The sequence below is a fragment of the Engraulis encrasicolus genome, chromosome 8 (assembly GCF_034702125.1).
Source record: "Engraulis encrasicolus isolate BLACKSEA-1 chromosome 8, IST_EnEncr_1.0, whole genome shotgun sequence".
In the NCBI taxonomy this organism is placed as follows: Eukaryota; Metazoa; Chordata; class Actinopteri; order Clupeiformes; family Engraulidae; genus Engraulis; species Engraulis encrasicolus.
The window spans coordinates 3584495-3602148 of NC_085864.1; the positions used below are offsets into that span (position 1 = coordinate 3584495).

Genomic DNA, 17654 nt, shown 5'->3' on the forward strand with positions numbered 1-17654 from the left:
TCTCATGTAAAAAACTGAAAATGCAGACCCGAACACATTACAAGGGTTACTAACTGCAGATAACAAGAAGTTAATATATACATATAGATATGAATGTATCTCCCTCTTCCTATTGGAAACACCCCATCCACTCCTCTAAGATTAGACTCTTTCAGCAGAGAACTTTCACTCACTAGGAGTGGCAAGGAAAACGTATTGTTTTGGTCTTTTACAACATGGGGTTTTACAACATGGAGCGCATATGACTGGATATATGATATCGTATAAAAATGCCTGTGTTAACTTGTGTTCATACATGATCTTTGAAACCTTCATAGTGTCGACTAGGTTCATGTGAGAACACTGACAATTTTACGTAGTTGGATGGAGAGTGACATCTTAAGTCATAGAAATGCATCATGGGGTGGGGCAAGAAACTATTGGCAGGTGCCAGTGTAGTAAATCAAAGACTGATGGAAATAGCCGTATTCGAGATTCCGCAACGGCTGCATGCGCATGCAGAGAGCAATGAATTCTGAATGAAAATGTTGCATGATGGTTAGATTTCTTGTCCAACTTACCAAATTTCAGTCATGTTGTGCCTACGAGGTGACATGTCACATGGGGTCAAACTATCGCGGGATCAATGTGACTGCAGACGGACCTTGCAACTCCTGCAGTTACTTATCCCCGTTGATGCTTGCAGGGGCGGAACTACAGGGGTGGCTAGGGGGGCATTTGACCCCCCTGAAATCTGATTGGCTACCCCAGGTGCTCCCCCAGAAAATGGACAGGAGCCCCGCCCACTCGTGTTACACGAAGCGCATAGATCGCCTGCAAATCGCTATCGCGAGTGAAGAAAGGATAACCATTTTTCCCACACACATTTCGATACAAGTCTGTGTACACACTACCCTCGTGAATTTACAGCAGGCATATGGGGTACCATTCGAAAGCTTAGAATCCCCTCTGTCTAGTGGTATGCATGGCAACTCTCTGTCTTGTACGGTCTGACGGCAATGATTCATAGAAGCAGATGTGTGCTTTTCCGTCCTGAAGAAGAAAAGCCTTAGAGAAAAAAAACTGCTTATTTCAGTCCAGATTCATTTCGTTTTCCTTTTGAAAAGTTAGCTGTCTGCCATTTAAGACTTTTCAGTACTAGGCCTATATATTGCTCTATTGCCCATGTGATAAATAAATAGATTTGTTTTTGGTGGTAAATGAAAGTAGCTTCATGATTAATTCCTGTGAATTCAACTCAAACCTCATGTCTAAAGTCCAAATATTCACTGGCATAATACTAATTTGCTGTCTTTGTGTTGGAATAGACTAGATGCTAATGAGTATTTTAAAAGAATGTCCTTACAGCACCTTCGATAGCATTGTTATATGTGTGAATTGTAGCAAGCTCTTAGAAGCATCGCCACATTACAGTGACTGGATTGTATGGAAGTAACTCTGAAATCTGAAGTCTGAGTTCAGACTTAAATTAATGATGGGAAATTTGAAATTACATAAAAACACAGATGGTAGAAAATAATTTGATTAACCCTCAGACACCTAAGCATTAATTTCCTTTCAACTTCAAAGTATTTGATGCAGAAACTTTTATGTTCATTTCTGAGAATTCTGTAGAAACGTTGAAAATCTGCAATAATGGGCATCAGTGAAACACTTATCTTTATCATCTCACATCACTATATGATTCTCACATACATAAACACAGATAGCCTACAGGTGTACACACCTGTCAGTGTATTCCAATGGCGTAGCACCCAGGTATTAGCATTTTCCTTCCAAAAAGAGCAGCCCTTCATATCATACTTTTCTCAAAAACTTTTGTTTCCCACATTTCTGGCACATCTTTGGAGAAAAAAGAGTAGCCTACATATTAAATTATTACCTCTACAATGGTTAAAATGTATTCAGATAAGACAGAAAGCAGCTAATAAAAATGGCCATGTTATACTTGAAATGTGATATTTTCTATATTAATACTATTTTCTATCCGGAAATGACTGTGTGGTGTTGGGATATGTAATTTGAGTTAGGTTCAGTCAATGTAAGGCACATAGCTCTTTGTAAATCTTGCCATTTGCAATGCAATGGGTTTCTGAGGGTCAAATCACAAAAAAATCACATCACAAATCAACAAAAGACATAAATTGTGACCGATTACTCTTTGACATAATCAGAGACCTAAAACTTAAGGGTGCAGTTATAGGGTGCACTTTAGAAGGGATTCAGTGACAGTACCTTACAGCAGGTGTTAGGGTTGCCAAATGTGACCAATCCAATTACCAATCCAAAAATACTCAAAAGAAAGTCTTAAAACTAAAATCCTGCCAGATTTAACCCTCTGAGGTCTAAGGCCTTTCAGAGGCTTTTAGGCTGCTTGCACCACACTGACATTTTCAAGTATTTTCAGCTAACAGTAAGCATCTATGCAAAAGTGGAATATATGGTTGTATTGTGAAAAGCCTGACAAGAAATAATCTGAAAAAAATTGGATGTCATACAAACATGTTTTATTTAAATTGAGTATAAACACAACTGTACAAAAAAACAGGTTTCAGACGTCTTCAAAAAGTTCAAGAAAACACACAATAAATATATCTAGCCAAGACTTTTGAAGTTTGAATCTTGTAAACAAATGTGTTGGCAGCATAAAAGTGAAAAGGGCATTTAGAAATGTTTTGTTGTTTTCATACAAAATGCAAAAAAGAATGACTATGTCACTGCCACTGCCTGTCTCATTTGAATACTAATGAGATAGGTGTGAAAAACCTCTAATGGCCCAGACCCCCCTGTCAATCCCCATGTGCTCTGATAGCCCCAACCCCCCTGTCACTCTACGTCTGCTGTGTTTACCCTACCTGAAAGGGGCGTGTTGTCACCTCTGAATAGCCACTCAAGCACCGGTACTTTACATGTGAATAGCTATAGGTGTGGCTGCTACAGGCAGAGAGTACAGAATATGCGAAGATTTCTTTTCACTTTCTTTAAATTGGGCTATAATTTATTTAATATATATATATTTGAAATCTGGAAGGTCTGAGGTTTCTAATGGTGTAACTAATGTGTTTCAATGACAAAAACTCACAGAGTTACAGATTTGTTTTTGGAGACATGTCAAATTGCCCTCTCAAGGGCACTTAGACCTCAATGGGTTAAACAGAAGTCTTGATTTATATGAGCACAAATTTACAGAATACCTGCCCAAAGCCCTTTTTTAACCCATAGATGACAATCGGAAACCGCTCAATCTGGTACCAATGACAGGTGTCATAAGAACCCGGGAATATCATTCTCTTTAGGCCTATCTATTCTATAGTGTTTGAGTGTTTTTTTCTTTGTGTAAGAGTATGCCCCTGTGAAATTCATGTGGCTACCCCATTGCCCCCCCAATTGTACATGTCTGGTTCCGCCACTGGATGCTCGTCTGCATACTGCCTCCGATGTCACGCACCCATGAACTGGTTGGCCAACAGTTCACTCACGTGTGTCGGCGCTTTGTCCCACACCCCTAAGAAAGTTTGCACTGCACTGAAGTTTCCACTTCAGCTCCTCCTCCCCACCTGTCAACACCTCACACTTGGTGTGCTAGCTGGTACAAACTCGTCGTCTCGTGCACATTTGTTTAAATGCTCAGTGTTTAATACCACCCACATCGTGACGACAAGTTCTCGCTCACGTGCTTTGTCTACGTCGATCGACTGCATCTTATTTTATTTTATTTTATTTTATTTTATTAAAGGATCCCCATTAGTTTATGCCATAGCAGTTCGCTAGTCTTTCTGGGGTTCTGATTCATCAAAGTCGATTGGGCCTAATATGAGGGAAGGAATGTTGCTATTAGCAAGGGAGGATTGCTGCACAGTCATACCGGGCCCAGGGGCCCATGAGTCAAAGGGGCCCTGAAGCCCAAGCCTCTATCTTTCCTTTCTTGCGTTTCCTTTCTTTCTATCTTGTGTTAAAATCTACTACAACTGAATTTCACATTCTATCGGGGTTCAACCCCCTGAACCTCCAACAGCTTAGGATCTCAAACATCTGGCGTAAAACCCTGAATCTTTTTTTGTATACTAGTAACACCCATGGAGGGGGGGCTTTCTTGTTTTCTGGCCCTGGGGCCCATGGACTCATAATCTGCCCCTGGCTAATTGAAGCCATAGGTCACAATGGCCTAGGGTCACACAGAGGGGATGGGAGCATCTTATTTTCTTATCCAGGCACACAGAGTTGTATAAAGTAGAAATAGAAGTGCTCTTACAGATGTAATTACAGCACTAGTGGTATGATATTAACATGGTTTCAACTTTGTAATGTCATTCTATAGTGTTGTAAGAATAGGCCTACTATAGAACTAAGAATAGGCCTACTACAGGCCTAAAAGTATCTGTAAGAATACTTCTACTTATACTTCATACTACTCTGTCCAGGCAAGGGCCCATCATTTCCAGTGTGTCTTAAATGTTTTGTATGTTAAACGTCCATCAATTGTTTATGTACAAATATACCAGTGTGTAATCCTTACCTTGTTGGTGAAAATTAAGACCAGCCAAATTTAATTGAATCTCAGGGACAAACTGACTTCAAGCTCCAAAAAAAGTCCAGGTGCTTACAATTAAACTCTTAGTAGTATAGTAGGCTAGTCGTAGTAGGCCCAGTAGGAGGAGGGTAACCATCAGAAATGAATAGGCTACAAGATAGCAAGAATTTGTAACATGGTTATTTCACCGGAGGGGGTACTGATTTAGTCTAGTTTATACTCGTTTTTCTAGTTGTCTGTTTGTTTATTAAGTTAAATTAACAAAAATATATATTCTCGTGGGCTCTTGATTATGTGATCATGTGAAGGTTTTTTTGTTTTGTTTTGTTTTGTTTTTTTTAATGGCCATGTCCCGACAACTTTTGGCACCTTGAGAGTTATAGCCTAGGGCCGAGGCCTTGAAGCCTACTTCACATGGCCCGTGGATGGGCCTGTCATCTGTGCGAAATGGCATAGGCCTACTTCAGACTCTTTTTCTTTGTTTTTGCCACTAGATGTCACTAGTGTGATGTGATCTCAGCGTGATCTCATATGGGGAGTTGCCACATATTCTTCAAGGAAGAATAAAAGGACTGTCTGTCTTTGATAGGCTATGCTATGGTCATGATTGCTCAGTAGGCATAGGCAGTTCCTCATATTTTGGGATACATCGGATGTTGTTAAAATTTGATTTGAAAGGAAAGGTGGCTGTCTTCGGGCATAATTTTGGAGCGGAGAGGAGTTTATGCTTTTGCCGTTTGTAAACAATCCCTGGCGCGCGACCCTGACTGCACTGTTCAACCTCTGATAGTTGGAAACTGACCTCTATTGTTGGAAACGGTTGTCAATCAAAAACGAACACACGTGGTTGGCTGCTTATCATCTTACCGCTTTACAACACAAATGTTTATAAACAAAAAATATAGGAGTGAGCATATGGCTTTTTTGAACAGGCAGGCACCTGTTTCACAGCTTTGCAGAAGGTGGACTAGCTTTTATTTTGAAAAGAACTGGGGTCGGAAATGTTCCTACTGTCACTGGCTTTCACATGCGCACACGGAACGACAACAACACAACAGCAATAGTAAAAGCAGCAGTCGTTAGTTATCTCCTTCTTTTTGCAGACACTGACTGCATGACCTCATATTTTCCCTGACTAGTCTATTAACCAGAATATTCCCAATTTGGTAAGTGCTATAGACTAGGCATACATGCGTTATTAATGTGTGGTTTTGTTGTTACGTTCGGATACCTTGTTCGATCACTTTTAGTAGGCTGCTATTACCAGTCAAAGTTTGTCTTGGCAACTTCAGTGTCATTTGAAACAACACAACTTAGGCCTATGTGTTATAAACCGAGGAAGAATAATGTTCCTCACTCACTGCATCGGTATGTCATCATCACCTTTGTCAGAATAACAATATGTATCTTAAATTGTTACAATGTTGCAACAGATTGGTTTGTTTAGTAGCCTTTGCTGCACCGAGTTCTTCTATAAATTGCAAGATGCTGCAGAAAGGCTGACTGGCAGAATAGCCCGGATAACGAAGACTGCGCTGTTCTCTTGATACATCATTGTTTGCACATTTAGTTTACAAACATACACGTCACTATCTGGGTGCTATCCATGCTCTCCTTGTAAGTTGATTGGGATAAACTCGTCTGCAAAATGCAACGTAATGCAATGGACCATCTCTCTTTAACCCTTTGAGGAGTACCATCACAAATATGTGATTAGAATTTTGCCAAAATTTTGAGTTCTCATTATGATGTCATAATGTCTTTGCACGATTTTTAACACAGACGTCTATGGGAGCTGTAGAGTGTTCCAGTAAAATTCTAGAAGAAACTCCAGAAATTCCTTACTCCTCAAAGGGTTAACAGAGCTGTACCTGACGGGCATTCTTTCAACAAATAGCTGTCTGATTTATGGCATGCCCTTTCTTGCTAGGAATGTCTTCCAAACAGCAGGTCGTTGAGCAGGCCCGCAAGGCTTTCCAGACGGGGAGATCTAAAGAGTTGCCCTACAGAATACAGCAGCTCAAGAACCTCCGGCGGCTGATCTCAGAGAGGCAAGCAGACATAGCCGATGCCCTCAGGAATGACCTTTATAAGGTGTGTGTGTGTGTGTGTGTGTGTGTGTGTGTGTGTGTGTGTGTGTGTGTGTGCGCGTGTGCGTGTGCGTGTGTGCGTGCGTGAGTGACAGACAGACATGCTGACTAACATCAGACATTGGGAGTATTATGGTGGTGTAAGGAAAGGAGTCTCCCACGGATACTGTGTGATCTAACATCAAAACATACCCCCAATGTCAAATGTTGTTAGCCTGTCTCTCTCTCTCTCTCTCTCTCTCTCTCTCTCTCTCTCTCTCTCTCTCTCTCTCTCTCTCTCTCTCTCTCTCTCTCTCAATATGTGTACTGTTCCTTGTACCGTACTGTGTGTCTCTCCACATCTCCCATCCTCGTAGAGTGAGAATGGGACGCAGCTGTACGAGATGATCGGGCTGGAGGGGGAGATCAACTTGGCGGTGAGTCGCCTGGCCGAATGGGCGGCTCCGCGGCCGGTGGAGAAGAGCCTGCTCACCATCTCGGACGAGGTGTTCATCCAGCCTGAGCCCCTGGGAGTGGTGCTCATCATCGGGGCCTGGAACTACCCCTGGGCCGTCACCCTACAGCCCCTCATTGGGGCAATTGCGGCAGGTATTCCAGAGATTGTAAGGGTATATGTATCTGGGTATATTATAGTAGGGGTGGGTATTGGCTAGGGGTTCACGATTCGATGGGCATCACGATACACATGCCAGGGTGCGATACTATCACGATGCCAAAATGGCTAGTAGATATTAATCCTACTAGGCAAAAATACACTTACTAATGGGTCAAAGTGTAAGCTTTTTTCTCTACCAGCCTAACTGTATTTTCCATTTCTATATAGGCCTACCTCAGTAATTGTGTAAAAATACAGCTTGCTTGTCCGTTGCTGTGTAGCAATCATAAGTCAATTTATCTGGTGCAACAGAAATATTACCTACACTCTACTGAAAAAAATGAACCGGTGGCACATTACACTCAAGGTTTTCACTCTTATATTATTATTAAATAATTGATTTTTGGTGTCATGAATCGAATCAGTATATTGTGAAAGTAATATTGTGATCCATTGTCATGACGATTTTTTTAACACCCCTATACTATATGGGAGAGTCATATACCCCATGTGAAAGTAATATTGTGATCCATTGTCATGACGATTTTTTTAACACCCCTATACTATATGGGAGAGTCATATACCCCATAACACCCCTATACTATATGGGAGAGGCCCCGATGAATAGTACATCCGAAGATTGTTGATGAGAACAACCCGTTGTCTTTCAAACCGTGCCTGTGCCTATAGGCCGCCGCTCTGACCAATCAGCGCTATCTCTCTCGTTGATGTGCTTTCCCAACGTTGCGAGCTTCGTCGTCACTCCCTCAAAACCCCGCCCGCTTTGATTCAAAACAAATCTGTGCATTGTGATTGGTTTGCCAGATTCCTGGCAAGCCTGGCAGACCACTCCAACCACAGACATCATATAGGAAGACTAGATACGTCATTGCGTATTTCAAGCACGTCCGCACAGGTCGGCCATATTAGCACAGCCTAAACTCTCCACAGACCTTCCGTTACACCTGAAGTAAACTGAAGAATTGAAACGTTGAGATACTTTAAAATGTGTACTGTTGCTTCGCTGAAATATTGACACGTGTATATAAATGGTAGGGCTCCTTAAAACTTAAGTGTAGATTGGGGTAAAACGCCCTGGAGAGTAATATGCGCCACTTAGCCTATTTGTCCAAAAAAATAGATAGGCCTACAGCAAATACACATTTTAACCATTGCTGTGCATTACGTTGACGGCATGGATATATTTATTGCACCAAATTAAAGACGATAGAGATGACGTACTGGAAGAGAGATGTACAGCGCAACAAGTTCATTCTATCTGGATGGCTTTAGCGTCACGACTCATGTTGAACACAAGGTGGAGCTGTCGAAACCAAAGCAGAATAGACTACAAGTGAACGTTCAGTTGTTATTATACTGAAAATATAAAAGATTACTTTGTGCATTTGTTTATGGGATCTATTTAATTACCTGAATAAGCCTACTGAACTATATTATACATGATTTTAGACCTAAGCCCATTATAATATAATGTAATATAATATAATAATAATGTGAATATTCATCACTATGCATTATCAACATATCCTTTCGTTTGAATTTTTTATACTGTATAACAAACCGACCCTTTCGAAAATCGATAGAAATTTGAGGGAATTATGGCCGTCTGAAGAGTATACAACACCAGAAACTCACTGCAGCTGGTTGAGCCAGCAGGCTGTGCTAACATGGCTGCCATGCGCGGATGTTCGACTTGCATGACGGGAACACGGACGACGTATCTAGTCTTCCTATATGATGTCTGTGACTCCAACAATGCGAGGCTAGACCCACTCGCAGCCAAAAAATGTTGGCATCCAGCGGGTGGCGCTGGTTTACTAGGCTATAACGATACATCTTTTAGAGCAATGTTGTCAGCAAACGTCATGACTGGTTCCAAATTTTCTGATAAAATGATTGAAAAAAAAAATTGCCTGCAGCTGATCCGAGTTCTATTGATAACAGTCCAAACAACATCTTCGTTACCCAGAGATATTGCTAAAGAAGTTGCCCTGTGTATCATCACCTTCATGGTTAGGGAATTGGTCTTAGGGTTAGGGTTAGGTTGTGGAACTACCCTTGGGCCATCATTCTTCCGCCTGTCGCCGGCACTATTGCTGCAGGTATTGTGTATAAGTAACTGTATGGGGGAGCTATAGCCTAATGGCGCCTAATGGTCTTGGGATTTGATTTTGGTGAGAAAGTTCACAATCAAAGACGCATTTTATGTCACTGTAACGGTCTTGCCTCTGCAAGTTGTCAGAGTTGTCAGCTAAGTTGGCTGAGTTGTCAGTAACCAACTACTACACTTAACCTGAATGTTCGTTTGTGCCCTGTTGTCCTCACAACTTAGGCAATGCTGCTGTTGTGAAGCCATCAGAATTGAGCTCGCACACGTCCAAAGTTATGGAGGAGCTCCTCTCACAGTATCTAGACAAGGTAAATGTGATATGGCTACTTAATAACTCATTAAGAGACTCTTATCTGTAATGACCTGTAATTACCTGTATCATTGTGTCTATTCTGCCTGCACTATCGTTGCCAGTGAAATAATAACTTGCACACTTTAGAGCCACTATACCTACCCATAAGACTCTTGTGCCCTCTCACATATTTACCTCATACATGAGGCACACATATACCCATAACAGCCCCAACCCTCCAAACAAACATGCAGAACGCCCCCCACACATACCGATACACACAAACCAACCTCAGCCACCCACCCAAAATCATGTATACCTGCTGATTTCCACAATGATTTCCACAATGCTACACCAGTGTAATGTGTCACTGTCAGAAAAAAATGTAAGTACAATATTATAACATTAGTACGGTAACAATAAAGAGTCTTATCGGTTAACACGGTGTGATAGAAGTTGTAACGACAGGTAGCAAGACATCTACGTGTAACTTGATTAAGGCACCTGACACCACATTGCTCCAGGACCAATGTATTAATACCCTGAACCTGTGTGTCACTTTTGATATATTCTTCAGGTAAGTGCATCTTTTTGTGCTGATTCATGTAAACATGTATTTGCCGCATCCCAGGAGATGTACCCAGTGGTGACAGGCGGTGTGCCTGAGACGCAGGAGCTACTCCAGCAGCGCTTTGACCACGTCTTCTACACGGGCAGCAGCACTGTGGGCAAACTGGTGATGGAGGCAGCCGCTCGCCACCTCACCCCCGTCACACTGGAGCTGGGGGGCAAGAGCCCTTGCTACATCGACAAGGACTGCGACCTCGCCATTGCCTGTAGGTAAGGTTAAAGTGTAATTCCGGCCATTTGTCAAACAGATGTTATCTGTTGAAAGGCCCAGAGAATTTGTCCAAAGGGAAAACCGTGAGAATTTTTCATGCGGGCTGCGCAAAGTTAGCAAAATGCTCTGATTTCAATCAAAGCGGGGGCTATCGGGCAACTGTTTAAGACAGGGCTATTTAAATGGCGTCCCTTGGACGGCAAGCTTCTGGCCCCCCATGAGGTCAGAACAAAATGAAATCAAATATGTGCGCTATCAGTGTCCGTGCGTAAACAGTTCAAGTCAGGGATATTTCTTCTATGCACATGGGAGTTATCTGAAATAGTCTCATAATAGACCATCACAAGGCTACTAAGAAATAGAGAAGCGAATATCTGGTCTGTCTGGATAGTTATCTGCTTGTTTCGCACCCTAACCTTGGACATCGTGCTGCATGCGGATTTCCTATTGAACTGAAACGGGACACGGGACGTTAAAATGCAGGGAATTATATCTAAGAAATGCAAAACTTTATAGGGGAGGGACCACTGGCCCTCGTTGACATTTAATTGAATAACCCTGGTTTAACATTTTGAATGCTTTTGAGTGAATTGGCCATGGTGTCTGTGGCTATACAATTAAACCCAGTGGTAAACCTTACCATGAGCTAGCACAGGCATGATACATTTGGAGATTTCAGAAACCGCGCACTTACCTCTCTCATCTTCTGGGTTCCACCAAAGTGCGCACAAACTGATCTGTGAAGTCATACAATCAAGTAATCCAAATTTTTCTTTTATTCTTTATTTCATTAGTTGGCTTTTTTCACATTTGCCAACATTGTAATAAAATTGTAAAAATAAAAAAATAAAAAACTGTGGACTTGGTCATTGCCATTCTGATTTGATGATGTCTCCGGAAGACACTTTAACAATCCTTGTTCTTCGTAACCATTATTTTCCATTTCCCTTCCCTTCCCTTCCATTCTATCTTTTTCTGTGTTATCAAAAGTGTTTTATGACTTGCCGTGGTGTCTGATAAGAGCTGTGTGTTACGTGTGTGTTGTGACAGGCGTATTACTTGGGGGAAGTATGTCAACTGTGGCCAGACCTGCATTGCACCTGACTACATCCTCTGTGAGCCCAGCATTCAGGCACGGGTGATTGATGAGATCACCAAATGTATAAAGGTCAGTTAGATATGAGTTATGACTTAGGAAGAAGTGTGCATTCATCCTTGAAGGCGATGACTTGTGGTTCTTAGGAGTCATATATTCTCTCTTTCTATTCTAAGGAATTTTACATTGAAAGTTCTTGGGAATCATATTCTCTCTCTCTCTCTCTCTCTCTCTCTCTCTCTCTCTCTCTCTCTCTCTCTCTCTCTCTCTCTCTCTCTCTCTCTGTCTCAAGCTCGCGCTCATTGGCCTTGTTTACATGAGACATTTAATTCAGGAATTAACTCAATTTAATTATGAATAAAACTTAATTCAGCTTTGAAAATATCATGTAAACCAGTGTTTCTCAACCTTTTTTGTCTTGTGTACCCCCTAAGCCTTTTCGTTGTGCCATGAGTACCCCCTAAGTCATGCTCTATATCGCTTTCTATATGCCAGTGTAACTAAACTCCATACATTTGTTAAAACTACATCTTTCCAAGTAGCCCCTGCAGTGTGCTCGCGTACCCCTTGTGGTACACGTACCCCTGGTTGGGAACCACTGATCCACAATTCGGAATTAAATGAAAGTGCAATGTAAACTCGACCGAACTATTTAATTCTGAATTGTTAATTCAGAATTATAAAGATCATGTAAACATGGTCGTCGTCTTATTTATCCTCCCAGGAATTTTATACAGACGACCCCAAGACGTGTCCGGACTATGGCCGCATCATCAACCAACGCCACTTCCAGAGGCTGATGGGCCTGGTAGAGGGAAACTCTGTGGTAGTCGGGGGTGACACTGATGAATCCCAATGCTACATATGTAACTATTGAAACCAATCATCCTCTCTTCTTCTATGCAATTGTTGCAATCATTAATGCGATCGTTATTGTTCTGAGCAAAGGCAGAAATAACTAATTTACTTACACCATTTAGCTGTGTTTCGCCAAATTACATGTGAGGGTGTTCCGGTTTCCTTACACACCTATCTTATAATTGTGAAAAATATATATTAAATATATATATATAACTGTAATGTAATTGTATGATGTGATGTAATTTGGTCACGTCTGATTAGCCTTTTTCTAACGAGTTCCAAACAAGTTTAATTTTGAAGTGAAGCAGGTATAGACGACTAGAAGTTTCAGGCAGAAAACAGTGTTACATACAGTATATGTCTATGCCATCAGGTGCCACTTCTACCTGCTTCGAATGCATTTCAATCGAAGGGGTCTAACGTGACATGGATATCATCTGATGTGGAGGGTGTGCTAGAATGTGTGCTTTGTTTACCTAAAGTGAAGAAAACTGCACTCGCAAGTTCAGTCTCATTATTCAATCACCATGTCCACAGAAAATGTATTCCAATTCATTGTGTGTGGTGTGAACAAAGGAATGGGCACATCTTATCACAGGGTGGTGAAAAGTCTCAGGTTATAGCTTTTGTTTTGTTTTACCTGTCAGCACCGACTGTGTTGACGGGCGTGACGGCCGACTCCAAGGTGATGCAGGAGGAGATCTTTGGACCGCTGCTGCCCATCATCCCCGTCAGTGGAACACAGGAGGCCATCTCCTTCGTCAACCACAGGGAGAAGCCCCTGGCCCTCTACGTCTTCTCCTCCAATAAGAAGGTGACATTCAAACTCCAGCCCAGATTGTTCTTCAGTTCAAATATCTATTAGTAGAGCTGAGTGTAATGTCATGCCTCTAGACGGCCATTCTAAAACCGGTTGAGATGAAATCCAAATTAGCCAAATAATGGAACAAATAATATCACAAAATGGTGTAGCCTCCTGTGGCACACTGTAATAGACATTGAAAGTTAACTACTATAGTACTACTCTTCTATGTCAGTGCACGGGGCCTTTAGTAATACATTACGACTTGGTCATTGCCATTCTGGTAACAGCTAATTTATAAAGCTGTGTCTTAAGGGGTTAATTGCCTTGGTTGGGAAATCTGTCTCTGGCTTAAAACAGTCAGCGCACTGCATCACATGCAACACTCACACAGTACATTAAGACAATACATTAATATAGCACATGAAAGGTAGAAAACTGTTGAGCATTTTTGTTGCCTGTTTTACTGGGCTGTAAAACTTACAGGGAAATGGTACAACAGTAAAGAACTGTAAAAGTGTGTCCTCAAGAAAACCTCTGGGTTTCTCCTCCAACAAGAAGACAAAATGCCAGCCCCTTGTACAGATTTCAGTCTGGTTGTTTATTGACCAATTCCTGTTCTCACTCTTTGTTGTTACCTTTTCTGTTAATGTTTTATTATCAAAAATTACATGGAAATGATAGAGCAATAAGGGACAACGAATTGGTCACATGAATACCTAACCGAACTGTGTTTTATTGTGGAAGAGGCCTTGAGTTCTTACAGTGTACTACTGTATTACACTAGAACACTTAAAGGGATGATGCATGACCAGTGTAGTCACAGTCACCATGTTTTCACAGTAATATTATTTCAAAAGTTTGCTTTGTGTATTATGCATCATTTAAATATTGCCGTCAGCAATACACAACGTTGTCATCCATGTCCTATATTTCATTCCATTTGGAGTTCAGTCCAATGATGTGTACGTAGTTTCTACTGAAAATAACATGGTCATATTTCATTTGACTGATTATTTTTCTCATTAGGTGATCAAGCAGTTCATGTCAGAGACATCTAGTGGGGCATTGTTGGCTAACGACTGCCTGGTTCACTACACCGTCAGTGATTTACCCTTTGGCGGTGTCGGTAAGGACTTTCCCCTGTGGTTCCCCCGTGGTCAATGTAATCTTTCTGTATAAGACTTGCTGAATTCCACATTTCAAACCAGTTTTCAACAGGCCCAGCCATTACAAAGACTCTTAAATTACAGATTAAGACTTTAAGGCCATTACGATTTTGGTAAAAAGAAAGTGTCCTTCTAAGAGATATCCTTATACATGTGCCTTTTTCAGAACATTTTATTCTTTTGGTGCAGATATCATCAGTCAGATACCAACAGTCAGATTTGCTGAAATTTTAAGATCCAACCTCATCATAACAACACTGCAATGATTTCACCGAAGGACAGGGTTTGCTCTTTTTGAAAAAATATTTCACTTTATCAATATTTGACTTTATCATGACTGAGATACTGAAGAGTATGACAGGAAATGCATACGAGAGAAAGATGGGTTAGGATTTGGATATGACCCAGATCAGATTCAAACCCGGGTCCCTGAGCATGCAAGCCTATTTATGAACGGTGCCCTTAGTTAACGTGTTGCGCCCACAGCACCCCTAGGTGTTCACTCTTGTTTTATGGTGGGCAGTTGTGACCTAATGGTTTTAGGAATGTGGACTTAAGATCAGAGGGTTACAGGTTCGAATCCCACCCTTACTGCTCCCTGCACCTACATCCATGGATGAAGTGCCCTTGAGCAAGGCACCTAATCCCACATTGACCCAGGGACTGTAACCACTACCCTGTAGATAACTAAGACGCTTTGGATAAAAGCTTCAGCTAATTGTAATGTGATGTAATGTATCAATTGTCCCCTTCTGCCTGCTTCAGGCAACAGCGGCATGGGCTGCTACCACGGCAAGTACACCTTCGACCAGCTGAGCCACCTCCGCAGCTGCCTCATCAAGAGGCTGAACATGGAGGCGGTGAACCAGATGCGCTACCCGCCGCACACGGCCAAGAAGCTGCAGTGGGCCCGCCTCTTCCTCCTCCGGCAGGTCAACCTGGCGCGCTGGAGACAGATGGCCAAGGTCGCCGTGCTGGCCGTGCTCGCTGCCTTCGTTGTCCAGGTAAGGAAAGGTTTGAGTGGTTTTGCAACCAACTTTCTGGTCATTAGGCCAACGCTGAGTAATATTTATGAGAGTATATGGATGTGGAGAGTGATGGGCAGTGGGCCCGCGTGTTCCTCCTCAGGCAGGTCAACCTGACCCGCTAGAGGCACATGGCCATGCTGGCTGCATTCAATGTCCAGATAAAGGCAGTCAGATGGATGGTAGGGCAGTCATGGGTGAGTGTGTAGGGCGTCAGACTTGTAGCCCAAAGGTTGCCGGTTCAACTCTTGACTCACCAGGTTGGTGAGTACTCCCCCATCCTCCTCCATAACTGAGGTACCCTGAGCATGGTACCATCCCGTCACAGGGTAGTGGTTACAGTCCCTGGAGCATGGGTTAAGGTGTCTCGCTCAAGGGCACTTCAGCCATGGCTGGAGGTGAAGGGAGAGGTGGGGGTGGCGACATAAGATTTAGCTGTTTCATCTTGAGGTAACAAGTGATAACTAGTGTGCAACTTCCAAAATCCCAGACAGAAGCAGAACTTTGCCTATGACAACAACAACATAAACGCACTGCCACACAGCCACTTCAATTGCAGCTATTTACGGGCTACTTTTTTATGAACTACTTAATGATTCATCTTCAGATTGATCATGCTAACCATGTGAAAGACAGATCATTAAATGTGACACGGCTCCTGTTTTTCCCTTGCTTATTTCTTTACTACTTTACTATTACTATTACATACCTCGAAGCCCAGTGGAAAGATGAGGACTGTTCCACCAACTGTATTGCGAACAATATTGCATTGGACTCTCAGGCCAAAAACAGGGAAATTGTGTCTGTGTGGATGCGTCAATTTTCAGTTTTTATGTTTGTTTAAGTAGTAATGAAGTTTGTATAGAATTTTAGGCACGCATCAGGTTCTTTCCCCCTTTTCCACCAATTCCTTTCTCTAGTCCTGTGATGCAGAAGAAAAAATAACAGACAGATACGCCTTTGTTTGGCTCGGACAATGTATTTACTTGTGCAGAGACTCAAAGCACAAAGAGACCTGTGATCTCGATGCTTTAATTACTCACTATGCTAGCATGGTATCACAACGGTAAAAGGTCCCTTTGTTTAAGTAAATTTAGACAATCTGTTAGCATCACCTGTGTGTTCTGCACAATTGCCCTTTTAACTTTGTATTTTAAGTTAACTCAATTGTCATATTGTGAAGGAATGCATACATCCACAATACAAAGGTGCTTAACCTAAAGACAAAAATCGATGCACCAAGAAATTGCAGGATAATGCACGAAACATTGAAGAAACAGTCGATCATCATTTTGTTGTTGTGGATCATTACAGTGCCACCACTGTCACATGGCATACTGTAATCTGACGGCCTTTGTCTTTGTCTCTTACAGAGATTTTTAAGATGAGAACTTGAAAATGAGGCCAGGACACTGATCCAAGTCTACTGTCTACTGTGTGGGAGTCCCGGCGTGTTCCTGGGTCATAGTTGGAGAGAGAGAGAAAGGACAACAGAGCAGCCAACCTGCATGCCCCAGAATGAACCCCATGACACAATCCTGCAACGTCATGTCAATGGCGAGAAAGACTCTTATACTGATCAGAGAAGCCAGTGACGTATTATACCACTGTCATCCGCATTGCAGTGGCATTGTTGTTGTACATTTGACTATGTGGTTTCGTGCCTGGACTGTGTTTAAAATTTGTGTTTTAGAAATACGTGTATATATACACGTATAGACTGGCACTGGAACAATATGTCAGTTTGAACTGCTTTGGGTTAATAGGAATGGCTCGTGCTTTGTTTTACAATTTCCAAGTCATTCATTATCGCTGTTCATTATCACTTTAAGGTCAATGACACATCAGTTGTGTGATTATGTCACTATGTCTTTATTATATTACTCCATATTAGTGAATTGTCATTTCGCATGAAGGCTTACTTATTTTGGTCTGGCCATTTGATTCCATTCAAGAATCAAGACACAAACTTTGTTGACTGTTTTGATTAGCTACAACCACTACATTCATTTCATATTTACAAACTGACTGTAAGTAAATATGTATAAAAGAAACTCATGTTTCAACCAAATTAACATAATAAATATATGTTTGTATGAACCATTGTGTTTGCAATTGTATTTTTTCAAAAGACCTCAATAATTGTAAATGTCTTGTGCTGTAAACATACTTGTAGGCTACTCTTAATGACTTAGAAAATTCAAATGGTCATTGTGTGGTG

General features: G+C 41.7%; 1 protein-coding gene across 1 annotated transcript; it reads left to right on the forward strand.

Moving 5' to 3' along the window:
* The first annotated feature begins 5515 nt into the window (after nucleotides 1–5515).
* On the forward strand, nucleotides 5516–17533 carry LOC134454067 (aldehyde dehydrogenase family 3 member A2-like). The gene is made up of 11 exons (XM_063204828.1): nucleotides 5516–5697; nucleotides 6462–6625; nucleotides 6978–7209; nucleotides 9570–9655; nucleotides 10271–10479; nucleotides 11531–11648; nucleotides 12301–12442; nucleotides 13085–13251; nucleotides 14269–14368; nucleotides 15174–15412; nucleotides 16807–17533. The coding sequence occupies exons 2-11, from the start codon at nucleotides 6464–6466 to the stop codon at nucleotides 16819–16821; spliced, it is 1470 nt and encodes a 489-aa protein (XP_063060898.1). The 5' UTR covers nucleotides 5516–5697; nucleotides 6462–6463; the 3' UTR covers nucleotides 16822–17533.
* The last annotated feature ends 121 nt before the right edge of the window (nucleotides 17534–17654 follow it).

Excerpts from the sequence above, each read along its gene's own strand:
- LOC134454067 (XM_063204828.1), top strand. The coding sequence starts at position 6,464 with ATGTCTTCCAAACAGCAGGTCGTTGAGCAGGCCCGCAAGGCTTTCCAG. Across the intron at positions 10,480-11,530 it reads GACCTCGCCATTGCCTGTAG|GCGTATTACTTGGGGGAAGT; the intron begins GTAAGGTTAAAG and ends GTGTTGTGACAG. Across the intron at positions 13,252-14,268 it reads TCTTCTCCTCCAATAAGAAG|GTGATCAAGCAGTTCATGTC; the intron begins GTGACATTCAAA and ends TTTTCTCATTAG.